At 35.7% G+C, this 16,524-nt stretch overlaps 1 protein-coding gene across 50 annotated transcripts in view; it reads left to right on the top strand.

Annotated features, from left to right (window-relative positions):
- The window catches only part of TTLL5 (tubulin tyrosine ligase like 5), a 293,499-nt gene that overhangs the window by 117,424 nt on the left and 159,551 nt on the right, over nt 1–16,524 (top strand). For all 50 annotated transcript variants that reach the window (XR_013521423.1, XR_013521412.1, XR_013521413.1 and 47 more), the window contains 5 exons: nt 124–227; nt 3,174–3,298; nt 6,025–6,111; nt 6,642–7,022; nt 15,673–15,857. Coding sequence is in view for 36 of the 50 variants with exons in the window: in XM_078335474.1 (XP_078191600.1) it covers nt 124–227; nt 3,174–3,298; nt 6,025–6,111; nt 6,642–7,022; nt 15,673–15,857 (882 nt within the window). In the remaining 14 variants the exon portion in view is untranslated. The remainder of the gene's footprint in view (nt 1–123; nt 228–3,173; nt 3,299–6,024; nt 6,112–6,641; nt 7,023–15,672; nt 15,858–16,524) is intronic.

The raw sequence follows: 16,524 nt of genomic DNA on the forward strand, positions 1-16,524 counted from the left end.
AGAATTAAATGTATTTGCTGTAAGGACAGATTAACTCAAAGCTATTGAAACTACATGATGAAGTGCATATTTATTAGGAGTCAGTTTTATCTTGTTTTTCTGTGGGGTTTGGGCACTGGGTAGGAAACAGAACAAATGGCTGAAAAGAAATCAAAGAAGAAACTTGAGGAAGAAGAGGAAGATGGAGTGAATATGGAAATCTTTCAGGAGTTTATCAGACAAGCAAGGTAGAAGACATTCTTGATTAATAAAAACTATCTTATTCTACCTTCCATACTGCTCATTGAATACCCAGCATTCCTTTGTTTCTGACACATGGATGGGAATGAAATCACTCATAAAGCTGTAAACAGTAACACACCCTTTTAGTCCCAGTTACTTGGGAGCCTGAGGCAGGAGGATTGCTTGAATCCAGGAGTTCAAGGCCAGCTCGGGCAACATAGTGAGACCCTGTCTCTAAAGGATGAAAAAAATCATTCTCAGAAGGAGAAAAAATTTTATAGGCATGGCCTCCCCATATCTTAGCCAATTATGTTGCTGATTTCATGGCTTCAGTTATGAGAATGTTACTGCTGGGTATCAGGACTGTAGTTCTAGACAGTACACGTCGAGTGACAAGAGAGCCCTTTGGAAAGTTGAAGTTAGAGGCATCTCTCTTTTTTTTTTTTTTTTTGAGATGGAATCTTGCTCTATCACCAGGCTGGAGTACAGTGGCGCCATCTTGCCTCACTGCAACCTCTGCCTCCTGGGTTCAAGCGATTCTCCTGCCTCAGCCTCCCGGGTAGCTGGGGTTACAGTCATGCGCCACCACACCCAGCTAATTTTTGTATTTTTTAGTAGAGATGGGGTTTCACCATGTTGGCCAGGATGGTTTCAATCTCTTGACCTCGTGATCCGCCTGCCTTGGCCTCCCAAAGTGCTGGGATTACAGGCATGAGTCACTGCGCCCAGCCAAGGCATCTCATATTTACTGGGTGTGAATTTATCCCTGACCTACTCATGGAGTAGAAATTACCACATTTTGCCTACATTGAATAGGTTGAGGAATTTGAATTTCTCAACTCTGTGAGGGTTGCACCTAATTTATATAAAATAGAACAAGTTCTTCATGCTTAGGACTAGCCTTTATGAATGAAAAATCTCAATATTCATCTCTCTATCTTGATAAAAGTCATCTAGGCCATTTTGTCCATTTATGTTGGCTTACAAAGGAAGAGATAACAAAGGCACTTAGTTTTAAATCTTGTAAACCTTACACTGGAAGTGTAAGTTTTTTTTCTAAATAGAGAGATGTGCAAAACCATTAAAATAAAATAGGATAAAGCAACCGTAAGCCCCATTACTTAGGTTTCGACTGTCAAAGTCACAAATAGGGAGACAATCAGTAGAAAATCTACCCTATGTTGATTTGTGAAGTTAAATGAGGTAGGGGGTAGGGGCTTATCAATCACCAGCATACTATGATCTTTGTTTACTACTTTTTATAGACCTCACTATCAAGTGCTTTACAGTAAACAAATATATAATTTTTAGGCGTTCATAATTGTATGATGTTATTTGTTGACATTTTTGAGTCTTAAGTGATATGATTGATAAAACAGGTATAGAAACAGCTTCTCTCATCAATATTATAAAAAGAGAAAAGGAAAAAAAGAAAACAGATTTTGTCCAGAAAATAGCTCTACTTTTTAAAGCTAAAAGATTAATTTCTGGTTTGCCCTAAGGATCTTCAAAATCCCTAAAATATATAGTTAAAAAAAGAAGAAAAAAAACCCCTAACCTTTAAAAAGGCGCTATTTCCCAAGCAAGTCTAACTGGATACCAGAAATGAATTATACATACTCTTATCTAATTATATAGATTTGGAGATAAAATGCTTTGGAACATAATTACTTCTGATTGTGGATTAGGCATTGATTATTGGGAAATATGTGGTAGTGTCGATTCTTTTATTAAGTTTGGTTTGAATACATGGATACTTTTCAGGGCTGGTAAATTCAAATACCTGCAAGAGTCAGGCAGGAAAACATAAATTATGAAGTGGGCAGAGGATAAGACAGACATAAAGCAGCTAGTATTTTGACCAACCATAACCTTTGCCTTTCAGTATTCTGTGAAGGGCCAAAGAAAAAACACTGACAGGCAGAGGTAGCTGCCTGTTTGCAACCTCAGCTGTAGATCTTTGATAGTTACTTGAGAGATTTATCTTGGGCATTTAGCTACTTTGGAGACTTTGGGGTCTATGCTGAGGTTCATAAAGGTGGCTTCTAGGTTCCAGTTAGAGTGTGTTTTCTGAAGATTGGATATAGGTTCTCTGTGATATTATAGGCATGCTTCACTTAATAGCCACTTATCTAGAACGTAACCAAGCTAAAGGAAAAGGCCATTGAGAAGCCACAGATATAAAAGTCCATGCGTGGCATGTTCACTAGAAGAATCCACTAGCCCCTCATCTGTTTTCTTATAGTTTCTGTTTTGTGGCTGTTCATAAAGAGCATATAATTTCAGTAATTTGAAGTGAGTTAGAGATGATCTAGTTTAGTCTCCTGTGTTACATAGATGGTTAGGAAATTCTTCTGTGGTTGTTAGTAGATTTCCTTGTTTCTGACATGGGCAATGAAAATAAGTGACTCTTTAAGTGAAGATACTTCAGTTATCTAGAAGTGAGCTGGACAAACTTTTTTTTTTTTTTTTTTTGGATATCCTTCTTTAAAAATATGTTTTTAATTCTTAGCTGGGGGCCACGAAAACAAGTCACTGTTCAGGTTTAGCCCACAGTGTGAGTCGGTTGCCACCTGTTCTAGAACATGGCTGTCCAATAGAACATTTTGTGGCTGACTGCTGAACCCTTGAAATGTGGCTAGTATAACTATGGGGAAAAATTTTTTTAATTTAATTTGAATTTACATAGTCACGTGATTGACTAGTGGCTACCATATTAGTGCAGATTAGAAAATTTGTTGTGGGATGAATAAAATGAATAAAGCCTTATGCTTTAAATTTTTTAGATTGCTTTCATTTATATTTCATTTTAACCACCTATTAATAGGGAATTTTCAGCTTGCGATTTCATTTTTCCCTTTTCCAGCTTGCTCTGTTTCCATAATAAAATCTGGTGGAAAGATTTTTCAGAATAGCTTCCTGTCTGACCATGCTTTTTCTCCTCATTTCAGTGAGGCTGAACTGGAGGAGGTGTTGACTTTTTATACCCAAAAGAACAAATCTACCAGTGTCTTCCTGGGGACTCACTCTAAAAGTTCTGAGAACAACAGTTATTCTAATAGTGGGGCAAAAGGTGGTAAGTATGATTGTTACTTAATGAAAAATAAGAAGAACAAGTGAAGAAATGAGAAGTGCAAAGGAGAATGAGGAATAATGTGTTGGCTAAGCACTGATAGTCTCCAACGTAGTGAGACTTTGCAACGTGGGGAGTGGGTGGAGCATGGGATAGTACTTTCTGTTCTAAAAGCAGAAGAGGGCCCTGGTCTGATTTTTTTTTTCATGATGATTAACAGCAGAGAGCTTTTCAAGAAAAGCTATTAATAGCTGGTATTTAGTGAACACCGATCTTACTGTCTGCCGGACATGGTCTTATTTTTTACTTTCCAGAACCACGTAGAGTGGGCACTTTTACAAAACCTCTTTACAAATTAGGAAATAAACTAAAAGAGACTGAGTAACTTGCCCAAGCTTATCCTTTATTATGCAGGGAACAAGGAATTTGATCCATAGTCTGCCTGACTCAAAGTTTGTGCTCTTAGTCTACCTTTCTGTCTCTCTTAATGATTATTTCTCACTCTTGTCAATTTTGTTACTTTGTCTATGGTAACATCATTGGCATTCGGAGCAGGATAATTCTTTGTTCCATACCTGGTGTCTAATATACCTGGTTCCAACCCTGTTGTGACATTAGCTTCCCTCAGCCATTGTGATAATCCAGAATGCCCCCATATGTTCCTAAAACTTCTTACTGCTGGGGAATTCCGTGGTTGGGGATTTTGTAATTGAATATGGACATGCTGTCTAGCTCACATTACCAAGATTAAAAAAAAATAGCAGTGACATACTGTTATAAACAAAGCTCTGTGCTTTAAATATGAAATTAACTTAAAACCTAGATGGAAGCCTAAGGCATAGGTAATCAATCTACTGATTTTTTTCAGTGTGCTAAGCACTATATTCAAAGATGGAGATTTCTTCCCTGCTCTTAAGGCTATGATAATCTAATGTGGAAATAGCCAGGAAGATTAGTCATTCAAAATGTGGAATGAATTTTCCCAAAGAAACAGTGTTAATGTTTTAATTTGATTCATAGGCTAATCCACATAAGCCTATTTAACTCACTGTATAATTGAATTATTGTATTACTGGAAGTCCTGAATCTAACCCTTTCCTTTGAGTTTTTCTAACTTCATTCACCTGGTCATTCATTCCTTCTATACTTATTTTTTTTTTTTTAACTTAGCGACCTATTACGTGTTAGGCACTTTGCTAGGGATACAATGACCAGGACTGTGATTGTATCCCTAGCAAAGTGCCTAACACGTAATAGGTATAAAGTTTATTGTCTGGTAGATAAAGTCAGGTGAGTGAATATAAGAAGAAAGCTGGCAGAAGCTCTGAAAAGCTCCCATAAGAGTATTGGCTAAGGGAGGCAAAGGAATTCTTTTTTTTCTTTTTTTCTTTTGAGACGGAGTTTCGCTCTTGTTACCCGGGCTGGAGTGCAATGGCACGATCTCGGCTCACTGCAACCTCCGCCTCCTGGGTTCAGGCAATTCTCCTGCCTCAGCCTCCTGAGTAGCTGGGACTACAGGCACGCGCCACCATGCCCAGTTAATTTTTTGTATTTTTAGTAGAGACGGGGTTTCATCCATGTCTCAATCTCTTGACCTCGTGATCCACCCAAAGTGAGCCACCGCGCCTGGCCAGGAATTCTTATAATAAGGTTGGGATAGAGAAAAGTGTGCTAATTCAGGGAGGTGGGGGCCTAGATGGAAGTTCATCTAACATTTCTCCCCTGGCAGTAATGTGGAAGCCATAACAGCATGTAGTGGCAACATCTTTTGTACTGATGGGTCATTCGCAATTCTAGAGTGTGTGTTTTAAGTACTTTACATAAGATCTACACCTGTCTAAATCTATTAAGGATAACTAGGGGGCAGTGGGAAGGCTTAAATCCAGGAAACAACATTATGACCTTTGATAGTATGGTATCTGGACTCATTTCAAACATGAACCAACAAGTGTGTGACAGTGTGACCACTGCTGTTGGCGATGGAGGGGAGAAAATTCATATGTCTTTATTCTTTCACTCTGAAAGATGATCCGTAAAATTGGCCTTTCTTAAGTTTTTGTATGATTCTAGCCCTTGACAAGATTTTGGAATATTTGTATATATGATTAGCTCTGGCTATTCTGTTTCAAAATTCTGTTGTGAAGAAAAAATTAGGTATTAGAGTCAAAATTTTTTAGAATGATACTATTGTTGAATATACCGATCAACCTATCTCCAGTAAAACTGAGAGGTTTAAGATACAGAGCCATCGCAGTATCCAGGCATTATGCCAATGAATAGTGGGACTGCTCTTGCTGTGTCGGGGTAGCTTCACTGCCCCATACGTGTTACTACTACTTCTTGGCTCCAGGAGGTCTGCCAACCAACTTGCTTTCTTAGAACCCTCAGTCTGAATTCCTGGCATAAGCGTCTGATGGCTCTTAATATTTTTTTCTCTGATATATGCCCTAGCTTGTTGGCTGTCCATGAATGGCTGCCCTGGGTTTGGGTACCTTTTTCTGGTTCAGCTAACTATAGCTGGGATTGGGAATAGCTGGGAAACATTTAATTGGTTGCGTACTCCATAGGGCTGTGGGTGTGTTCATCCTTGGAAAAGTGTGGTGAGACATGCCATGTTTTCCACCATTGATTAGAAGTTGTGTTATATTTTTGGAAATAAAATGATTTACAGAATAATGGACTTGCAATTGATTATAAGAGAGTTTTAAGTTCAGGATTTCTTGTTTCAGATCACCCTGAGACAATAATGGAAGAAGTGAAAATAAAGCCGCCTAAGCAGCAACAGACAACAGAAATTCATTCTGATAAATTATCTCGTGAGTGATTTCAAACCTACCTAGATTTGCTGCTCTCTGATAATTCCCTAAAAGACGAAAATAGTCATCAGATATTAAATATTTCTAAAGCATGAAACATTACCCCAAAGAAATTATTTTTCTTTGTTCTTCCTTTTCCCTTAGAATTTTCTCTTACCTATCGATAAACTATTTTCCTTCCAAAGACTTTTTCATTTTCTTAAGTCTAGAAGGGTAAAAAGAAGAGTGAGAGGAATTAGCTGTTGCTAGTGGAGACTTTGTCTTGATGTGCTAACATGTGTGAAACATGCCTGCTCTTTTTCTTAGTGGCTATTCCAACTCTAGCTTTTAGAAATTCCTATTTCTGTTTTCAGGTCATTTCTGATAGGCAAAAATCATTACATTTATGATGAATTAAAGTCTGTGTTTTTCATGATTTCTGTTTCATGCCAAGATGATTGTGATGTTTATGTTTTAAAAATATTTATGTTTTATAGAGGTCGTATGTCCATTTTTCCTAAAATTATGTCGTTTTGTTTTGTTTTTAACAGGATTTACCACTTCAGCAGAAAAAGAGGCTAAATTAGTTTATACTAATTCTTCCTCTACTTTCTCTGGTCCTGCTGCTACTCTACAGAAAATTCCCAACACCTCTGGGAATTCTGACCTCTCTCCAGGGCCTGGCCACCATTCTTCTTTATCTCAAATTCCTTCAGCTATCCCTAGCATGCCTCACCAGCCAACAATTTTACTGAACACAGTCTCTGACAGTGCTTCTCCCTCCCTCCATCCTGGGACACACAACATCCCAAGCCCTGCTGGCCTGCCACGCTGTCGATCAGGAAGTTACACCATTGGCCCCTTTTCCTCTTTCCAAAGTGCTGCACACATCTATAGCCAGAAACTGTCTCGTCCCTCTTCAACAAAGGCAGGTGAGTGAGAGAATGAAAGACAGTCCACAGTGTAAGCTCCTCCCCAGCCCCAATAAAGAAAGAATGTCATCTCTTTTCTTTGCCTTTTTTTTTTGGTAAATGGAAAGGTACACACTCTGCATAGTTCTGATGTGACTAAGAAAGACTCTTGCATTGCATCCAGTAGCATGCATTCATTGATACAAAATGGAACAGGACTTCTTTTAGGTACTGGAGATAAAGAGATGAATCTGACAAGGCTTCTATTCGCTAGGAGCCTACAGCCTAGTCAAGAGACTGCCTATCACAGATACCATTGACCTATAAGTGTGCTATATGCATTTCTGATTCAAATAGTTATTCCCAACATCAGACAAGTTAGTTTTTAAGTCACGAATGACCTGAATAAATAACCAAAGAATTCATAGAATAGGATATGTAATTTTAATTAAAATACACCCATATTATCAGTAAATTTGTCCTCCATTTTTTAGAAACAGCTTTGTTGAGGTATAATTTACATTCCGTCAAATTCACCTTTTAAAGTCTACAGTTCAGTGGTATTTTTTGTATATTCACAGACTTGTGCAATCAACACCACTGTCTAATTTTAGAATACTTTGATCATCTCCAAAAGAAATTCCATACCTGTTAGCAGTCACTATTTCTTTCTCCCCCAGTCCCTGGCAACCACTGATCTACTTTTTGTTTCTACAGATTTGTCTATTCTGGACATTTTATATAAGTCAAATCATATAATAGGTGGTCTTTTGAGAATGGCTGCTTTCACTTAGCGTAACGTTTTTCAGGTTTATCCACGGTATAGCATGAACTTCATTCCCTTTATGGCTGAATAATGTTCCATTGTATGGGTATACCACAATTTGTTTAGCCATTAATTGTTGGGCATTTGATGTGTTTATTATACCTTTTGGCCATTATGAATAATACTGCTATGAACATTTGTAAGTTTCTGTGTGGACATACGGTTTTATTTCTCTTGAGTATATTGTAGAGTGGAATTGTTGGGTCATATGATAACTTTTGGCATTTCCTCTTTTTGAGGAACTTGTAAACTGTTTTTCAAAGTGGCTGTACCCTTTTACTACCAGCAGTATTTGAGGGTTCCAATTTTTCCACGTCCTTGCCAACTCTATGAGTTGTCTCTGTTTTTGATTTTCACATCCTAATGTGTATGAAATGGTATCTCTTTTTTGTGGTTATGATTTGCATTTCCCTGATGGCTAATGGTGTTGTATATATTTTCATTTGCTCATTGGGTGTTTGTATATTTTCTTTGGAGGAATGTCTGTTTAAATTTTTTGCCATTTAAAAAATTGGTATGTTTTCCTTTTTATTGTTGCATGTCAATGTTCTTTATATACTCTAGATAAAAGCCCTTTGTCAGATATGATTTAGAAATATTTTTTTCCCTATTTGATGGTTATCTTTTGACTTTCTTAAAACACAAAATTTTAGATTTTAATGATGTCCAACTTATCTGGTTTTTTGTTTTCTATTGTCACTTGTGCTTTCAGTATCATATCTGGAAACTATTGTCTAATCCCGTGTCACAGAGACTTCTTTGTATATTTTGTTTTGCTTTTTGAGATGGAGTCTTGCTCTGTGCCCAGGCTGGAGTGCAGTGGCGCAATCTCAGCTCACTGCAACCTCCACCTCCCGGGTCCAAGTGATTCTCTTGGCTCAGCCTCCTGAGAATCTGGGACTACAGGCGCACGCCACCACACCCAGCTAATTTTTGTAGTTTTAGTAGAGACGGGTTTTTACCATGTTGGCCAGGATGGTATCCATCTTTTGACCCTGATTATCTGTCTGCCTCATCCTCTCGGAGTGCTGGGATTACTGGTGTGAGCCACAATGCCCAGCCCCTCCTATGTTTTATAGTTTAGGCTCATATATTTAGGTCATTTGTTCATTCTGAGTTAATTTTTCTGTATGGTATGAAGTAGGAGTCTTAACTTCATTCTTTTGCATGTGAATATTCAGTTATATCAGCATCATTTGTTGAAAAGAGTATTGTTTTCCCATGGGACTGTTTTGGTGCTCTTCTAAAATACTAGTTAATTAAATGTGTAAGGGTTCACTTTTAGGGCCTCAGTTGTATTCCATTGATCTGGGTGTCTGCCCTTATGCCAATATCACGTTGTCCAGATTGCTGCAGCATTTATAGTAAGTTTTGAAATCACCAAGGATGATTGTTCCAACTTCACTCTTCTTTTTCAAGATTGTTTAGGCTGTTCTGGATCCCTTGCATTTTGATATGAATTTTAGGATCAGCTTGTCAATTTCCTCAAGAAAAGGCAGATGGGATTTTGATAGGATTATTATCTGTGGATCAATTTGGGGAGTATCTTAACATCAGTCAAGATTTAAACACTAGTAATAGCTATGTTAAGGTGAGTTGCAGCTAAGACATGTTTTATAAATAGCCAGTCTGTATTTCTTAATACCTGACTTCAAATGAAACAGATATTGTAATATGAATCAGAGATATTAAATGGTCTACTTTAATAAGTGATAAATAAGAGTATGTGCATATGTATATATCTCTGCTCATTCTGGGTGATTATTGTTCTTGTGATTTAATTTTTAAAATCAGTGATAACAATGATCAGTAATATTCTGGTTTGAACTGTTTTTCCCCATGTAAGAAATTCAGTAAGATCAGTGTCTCCAGTGGCTATGTTATCATAAAAACTTTTTCAAAACCCTCCCTTTTGATCCTTTCCAAGAGAAGGGTAGGGACCGAAAGAAGCTGGTCAGTTCATAAATATTTTCTGATACCTGTTGTGATTTCTTTTTGACTCTTGAATTATGTAATTGTTTAATTTTAAGGTAGTTGGGATTCTTTATTTTTCGTAATTGGTTTTTAGCTTATTTCCACTGTGATTAGAGAACATATTCTGAATGGATTAAACAGTAGTAGACAATAGTATATTGACAAAAATATATAATCAACAGCAGCCTGTAATTTATTGGAGTTAAATTTTTCTGTGGTAATTGAATGGTTTTGGAATAGAAGTAAGATATTATTTAACTATAGACTTTTTAAAGTTTAATATACAGCATCAAATTTCAAAGGTCATCACTAAAAATAAAAATATAAATTCTAATCTTATGGGGAGAAGAAAAATGAATTGAGGATAAAAAGCATGTAGAAACTTAGGTTTATGCAAGCAAGAAGCATAGAAAAGGCAAGATAAATAGAAATTTAAAACATTGTAAATCGGTTGGGTGCAGTGGCTTACGCCTGTATCCCAGCGCTTTGGAAGGCCGAGGTGGGCGGATCACATGAGGTCAGGAGTTCAAGACCAGCCTGGCCAACATGGTGAAATCCTGTCTCTACTAAAAATGCAAAAATTAGTGGGGCGTGGTGGCGCGGGCGTATAGTCCCAACTACTCAAGAGGCTGAGGCAAGAGAATCGCTTGAACCTGGGAGGCAGAGATTGCAGTGAGCCAAGAGCTTGCCACTCCACTCCAGCCTAGGCAACAGAGCAAGACTCCATCTCAAAAATCAAAACAAAACAAAAACATATTAAATCAAGTTCAGATATATCAGGAATCAAATAAACATGAATAGGTTAAACTTGCCAAATTTTTAAAGCTTTAAAAAATCCAATTGCATGCCGTTTACCAGAGGCAAACACCTAAGCTTAAGGACACAATGTTTAAAAGCAAAAAGTTGAAGAAAGAAATACCAGATTAGTACCAACCAGAAGACAGTTGGTAGGGTTGCATTAAAATTTGCTAAAATAAACTTGAAGGTATAAAACTTTCTTACAGATAAAGAGTAACTGCATAATGACAAAAAGTTCATTTCAATCAAAAGTTAAAACAATTCTGTGTCTGTACCGAATAAAATAGCCTCCAAATAGGTAACACAAAAATGGAAACAACCACACGAAGAATCTATAGATCCACTGTCTTCATGGGTGATTTTCACATACTTCTATTAATTATTAATACACTAAACAGATTTTTAAAACGCAGAAAGGATAAAGAGGATTTGAACAAGGTGATAAGTTTATCTATTGATAGTATGTAGGACTGTGCACCCAATAATTAGAGAAACACCTCGAGCATATGATATATTTCTAAAAATCTGTCATATCCTACATCATAAACAAGAGAACAAATTTCAGAGACTTGGTTTCACACAGCCACATTCTTTGTCCACACTGCAGTTAAGTTGAAAGTCAGTAACAAAAAGATATAAAAGAAATTCCTGTGTATTTCAAAATTTAAAAGTCAGAAGAAATCCTAATGGATAAATTACAAAGTATTAGAACTGAATGATAATGAGAAGCCTGTATGTCCAAATAAGTAGAGAGCAATGAAAGTCAGTATTTGGAGGGAAATTTACTGCATTAAATAATTATAGTTGGTGTGCACCTACAGTTCCAGCTCCCTGGGAGGCTGAGGTAGGAGGATTGCTTGAGGGAAGAAGTTCAAGACCAGTCTGGGCAACATAGAGAGATCCCGTTTCTAAAAATAAAAATAAATAAATAAATACTTACATTTGAAAAGAAGACAGGTAGAAATTAATGTGCTAAATGTCTGGCTTTAGACATTATAAAAACAGTATCATAAATCTAAATGGAAAAAGAAATAATAAAGATGAGAGCAATAATTACAGATTTCAAAAATAAGGCACAATAGAGTGTAGCAAAGCCAAAAGTGATTTTTTGAAAAGCTTAATAAAATGGACAAACCTCTGGTGGCAACTATCAAGAAAAAAGAGAAAACATGGATAAATAATATAAGGAGTGGAAAAGCAGACATAAAAAATATAAATATACCCAAAATGACAAAAATAATGTAATCTTGTTAACTTTATTCTAATAAAATTGAAAGCTTAGATAAAATGGGCCAAACTCATACAAACTATAACTTATGTAAAATTGACTCAAGTAGATGAAGAAAGTCTGAATAGTCCTCTAAGTATTAAAATAAGTGATACAGTGGTGGAAAGTCATAAAGAAAACATATGGCCTAGATTTATGGGTAAGTTCTAATCTTTCGTGAGGTAGATAATTGCAATGTATTTTTTAAAAACTCTTCTGGAGTGCAGAAAAAGAATTTTTCTCAACTTATTCTGTATGGCTAGTTTCATCTTTATAATAAAACCAGTTAAGGACAGTATTAAAGAGGAAAATTACAGACTGGCTTCACTTACAAGCACAAATGCAAAAATTCGCATCAAAATAAAACCCAATCAAATCTAGCAACATCTAAAAGAGGTAGTACATCATAAGCAAGTTTATTCAAGGATTGTAGGAGGGGTTTAACATTAGCAAACTTATAAATGTCATTTGCCACATTAATATAATAGATTAAAGAAAAAAACATTTTTCATCATGGTACATGGAGAAAAAGAATTTGATAAAATTCTGCACTCATTCATTATGATAATCCTTAGCTCACTAGGAAGAGAGGGAGACTCTGAACCTAAAAAAGCATATCTGCCAAAAACCTACAAGAGCTACCAGCCTAAATGTGGAAATGTTGAAAGCATTCTCTTTAACATTAAGAACAAGTAAGGATGCCCACTAACATTTCTTCTGTCCAATGTTTTACTAGAGATGAGAACCAACATAGTAAGATAAGAAAAAGAAATTGTAAGCATAAGGATCAAAAAAGAAGTAACAAAATTTTGTATTTGCCTATAATATATTGTCAACATAGAAAACAAAATAATTGCATATATATTTTAGAAATAGTTATTTTAGCATAAGATCAATAATTAAAAATTAGTTACTTTCAAAATTACTAGCCAAAAGTTATAGAATACAGTTTTTTTATTTTAATAAAATTAAATAACAAAATTTATCATTTTAACTATTTTAAGTTCAGTGGCATTCAATACACTCACATTGTTGTGCAGCCATCACCACCAATAAAAGTATTTTTTTTAAATATCACTAATAATGGCATAAAAATTATGTCACCTAGGAATACATTTAGAAAAGAAAGGAAGTTTTTTAAGACTGCATTGAAAGACATAGATACTAGACGTTAAAGAAACCTTAAATAAATGGATAAATATACCATGTACCTGCATAGGAAGACTCAATATCATCAGTTTTCATTTTCATCACATCGATCTCTGTATTCACTATAGTTCCAACCAAAATCTCACTAAGTTTGCCATTGAGTTTGGTAAGCCTATTCTAAAATGATAGTACAAAGCCAAGGAGCCAAGAATAGTGACAACCTACTGAAGAAGAAAAATAAGGTGGAGGAGCACCTTATTAATATAAAGGTCTGATACTTAAGACAGTGTGGTATTGGCAAAGTTGTAGACAAATTGACCAGTGGAACAGAATAGAAAGTTAGAAATGATCACGTAGGAAGATGGAACTTTGATTTGTGACAGAGATGGCATTGTAGATCAGAGAAAAAAGAGGGATTTCTCGATAAATGCTTCTGGGGTAATTGGTTATCCCTACAGAGAAAGATGCAATTAGATCCCTGCCTCACACTATGTATAAAATCAATTTCAGATGTAAAACTTCCATAATGAAATAAACTAATAAAGGAGACCATCATTAAGAACTTGTGGTATGGAGCACAAGTAAAAACAAAAGCACAAATCATATAAGTCAAAAAGGAAAAGATAGCCCAATAGAAAAATGATATCAGAAAAGAGGTAACATGTTCCACTCCACATCATTATTAATCAGGTACATGAAGGCTGCAGTGATATTTTATACCATCTTAGGGAAGAATTACGACACTTGATAATACTAAGTGTTAAAGAGGCTACAGATCAACAGAAATTATTTTTCTTTTTTTTTTTAAATTGAGACATGGTCCCACTCTGTCACCCAGGTTGGAGTGTAGTGGTGCAGTCATGGCTCACTGCAGCCTTAACCTCCTGGGGCTCAAGCAATCCTCACACCTCAGCCTCCTGAGTAACTGGGACTATAGACCACACCCAGTTAATTTCTTGTAAAGAAGAGCTCTCACTTTGCTGCCTAGTCTGGTCTCAAACTTCTGTGTTCAAGTGGTCCTCCTGCCTCAGCTTCTCAAAGTGCTGAGATTGCAAGTGTGAGCCACTTGTAATTCCAGCCCAGGAATTTTTTTATTTTGTTTGTTGGAGTATAAAAGTACCACTTTGGTATTATTACATAAACTTGAAAATTTTACATGCTTTGTGACCCAACAATTCCCCTCCTGCGCATATAGAAGAGGAGTTCTTCCATATGTGCACCAACAGATGTGTGCAAGAGTGTTTATGGCTGCATTATTTGTAATAGCAATATGCTTGAAATAACCACAATATCCGTCGATAGGGAAACAGAAACATAATTTGTGATGTATTTACAAAATGGAATGCTAGACAACAAGGAAAATGAATGACTTTCAGCTACATTTAACAAGGATGAATCTTGGGAGAGTAGTGATGAATAGCAAAGCAAATCCCAGGAAATGTCTATAGTAGAATACCATTTTTGTAGATATCAAAAACAGGCAAAAATCTGGTATTTTGTTTGTATATGCATGTACACACAAATATATTTGTTAAAACTATTTAAAAAAAGAATGATAAAGGAAGATTAGGAATGCAGAGGAACAAGCATATAGGTTAGTGCTATTGTTGATAATGTAGTTCCTGGGTTGGGTAGTAAGTTCATAGATGTTCATTACAATATTCTTACAACTATATACAGCTATTATAAGTATTTTATATGTACTGTATAATATAGTAAACATGAAAAAGTTACAAGTTTAGAAAATCAGTTGTATATACAGAATGATCATTGTTATGTTAGCATTAATTTTAAAAAAACAAAGGAAATATGTTATACTATTTCTACTTTTCTGAGTTAAAAAAATTTTTTTGAAGGGATGTGACTTTTGCAATCAGGAAAAATAGAAATTTTTATTTTATTTTTAGAGATAGATTCTCATTTTGTCACACAGGCTGGAGTACAGTGATCATAGCTCACTGTAACCTTGAACTTCTGGGCTTGTCCTCCTGCCTCAGCCTCCCAAGTAGCTGGACTACGAGCATGAGCCACTGGGCTCAGCTGAGTCATGATTTTATATTAAATAATTTCTTTTTTGCCAGAATTTTAGTGGTTAAAAAATAGAATGCTCTGATTTTCCAGTTGAAAGAAGAAAATTTATTTCTAAAAGGGAAATAAGTCATTTGAAAATATAAGATTATTGTTGTTTTCCTCAGTGTACTTGATTTTACTTTTATCCCTTTTTCTTTTTTGAGCTTTTTAAGTATGGTGGATGATTTGACAGTGGATGCCACAGACTGTTGACAAGTACAGTTACATAACAAGAAAAACAAGAATTATAATGAGTTTCAAAGCTATGTTTTATATTCAGTAAGATTAGTAAATTCTAGGATTGTTATTCCCCACTACATGTAACGAAAATCTTTCTTTGTGAAGCTTTAATTATAAGCAAAAACACATTAATAAATAATGCATGTGGCAGTTTGGTAATAGGAAGAGTTTCTAGGTTATGATAAGCATTTATTTTTGTGATCATTTGAAGATAGTTTATTACTCCTATATTATTAAAGATCCCTAGGGTTCAGGAAAGTGTCTGTTGACCTGAGATTTCTGTCATTATTCTAATTTTTTTTCAGGGCTTTTTTCCTAAGTGAGTGAAAACTTCTTTGTTTTAACAGGATCGTGCTATCTAAACAAGCATCATTCAGGAATAACCAAAACACAAAAAGAGGAAGAAGATGCTTCTTTATATAACAAAAGGTACAACCAAAGTATGGTGACAGCTGAACTTCAGCGACTCGCTGAGAAGCAGGCAGCAAGACAGTATTCTCCATCCAGCCACATCAGCCTCCTCACCCAACAGGTACGGATGGTCTGGAGTGCCCAAGAGCTCTTTGGACCTGGGGATAGAATTAATGAACGTACTTTTTCCTTCCCTGTCGTTACTATTCCCATATACTGATGCCTTTTGAATGAGTATTATTAATTGTGGTTTCAGGCTAAAGAACCAAGTTGTTCCTCTTCGGTTTTAAAGAAAATAACTTTCTGTTACAGGCATTGTGAAGTAAGTCAGCTATTAGTTACGATGTACCTATTTCATGGATAAACATAATTGCATGTTCATCTGTAAATACAATTTTAAAGGATCTTTTAAAAATAACTTCTTTTCTTTGGTAAAATTTTCTAGTGAGTTAGTCTTATAAATCTTTTTACCAGAATTTTATAACATTACCCTTAAAATTTTTTTTTCTGTACTGCCTTTTATTTTATGATCTCAGAATGTTTTGTGGGTAACTGATTAATTCATATTTTATTATACCTTTATCCAATACAATATCATTCTCCCCATTTCACAGATGGGGGAACCCAAGGCTGAAAGAAGTGATGTGATCAAGGTCATTCAGCAAGCTGGATGGATAAAAATAAATAACAGGATATTATCCTTATATTATATAGATATTAACAAGCTTGCAACATAAAGAAGGTAGATAGCAGTTTCAAGAGCTTTGTGAATTCTTTGTCCTTCTTTC

This window comes from Callithrix jacchus, chromosome 8 (genome assembly GCF_049354715.1).
Source record: "Callithrix jacchus isolate 240 chromosome 8, calJac240_pri, whole genome shotgun sequence".
Lineage (NCBI taxonomy): Eukaryota > Metazoa > Chordata > Mammalia > Primates > Cebidae > Callithrix > Callithrix jacchus.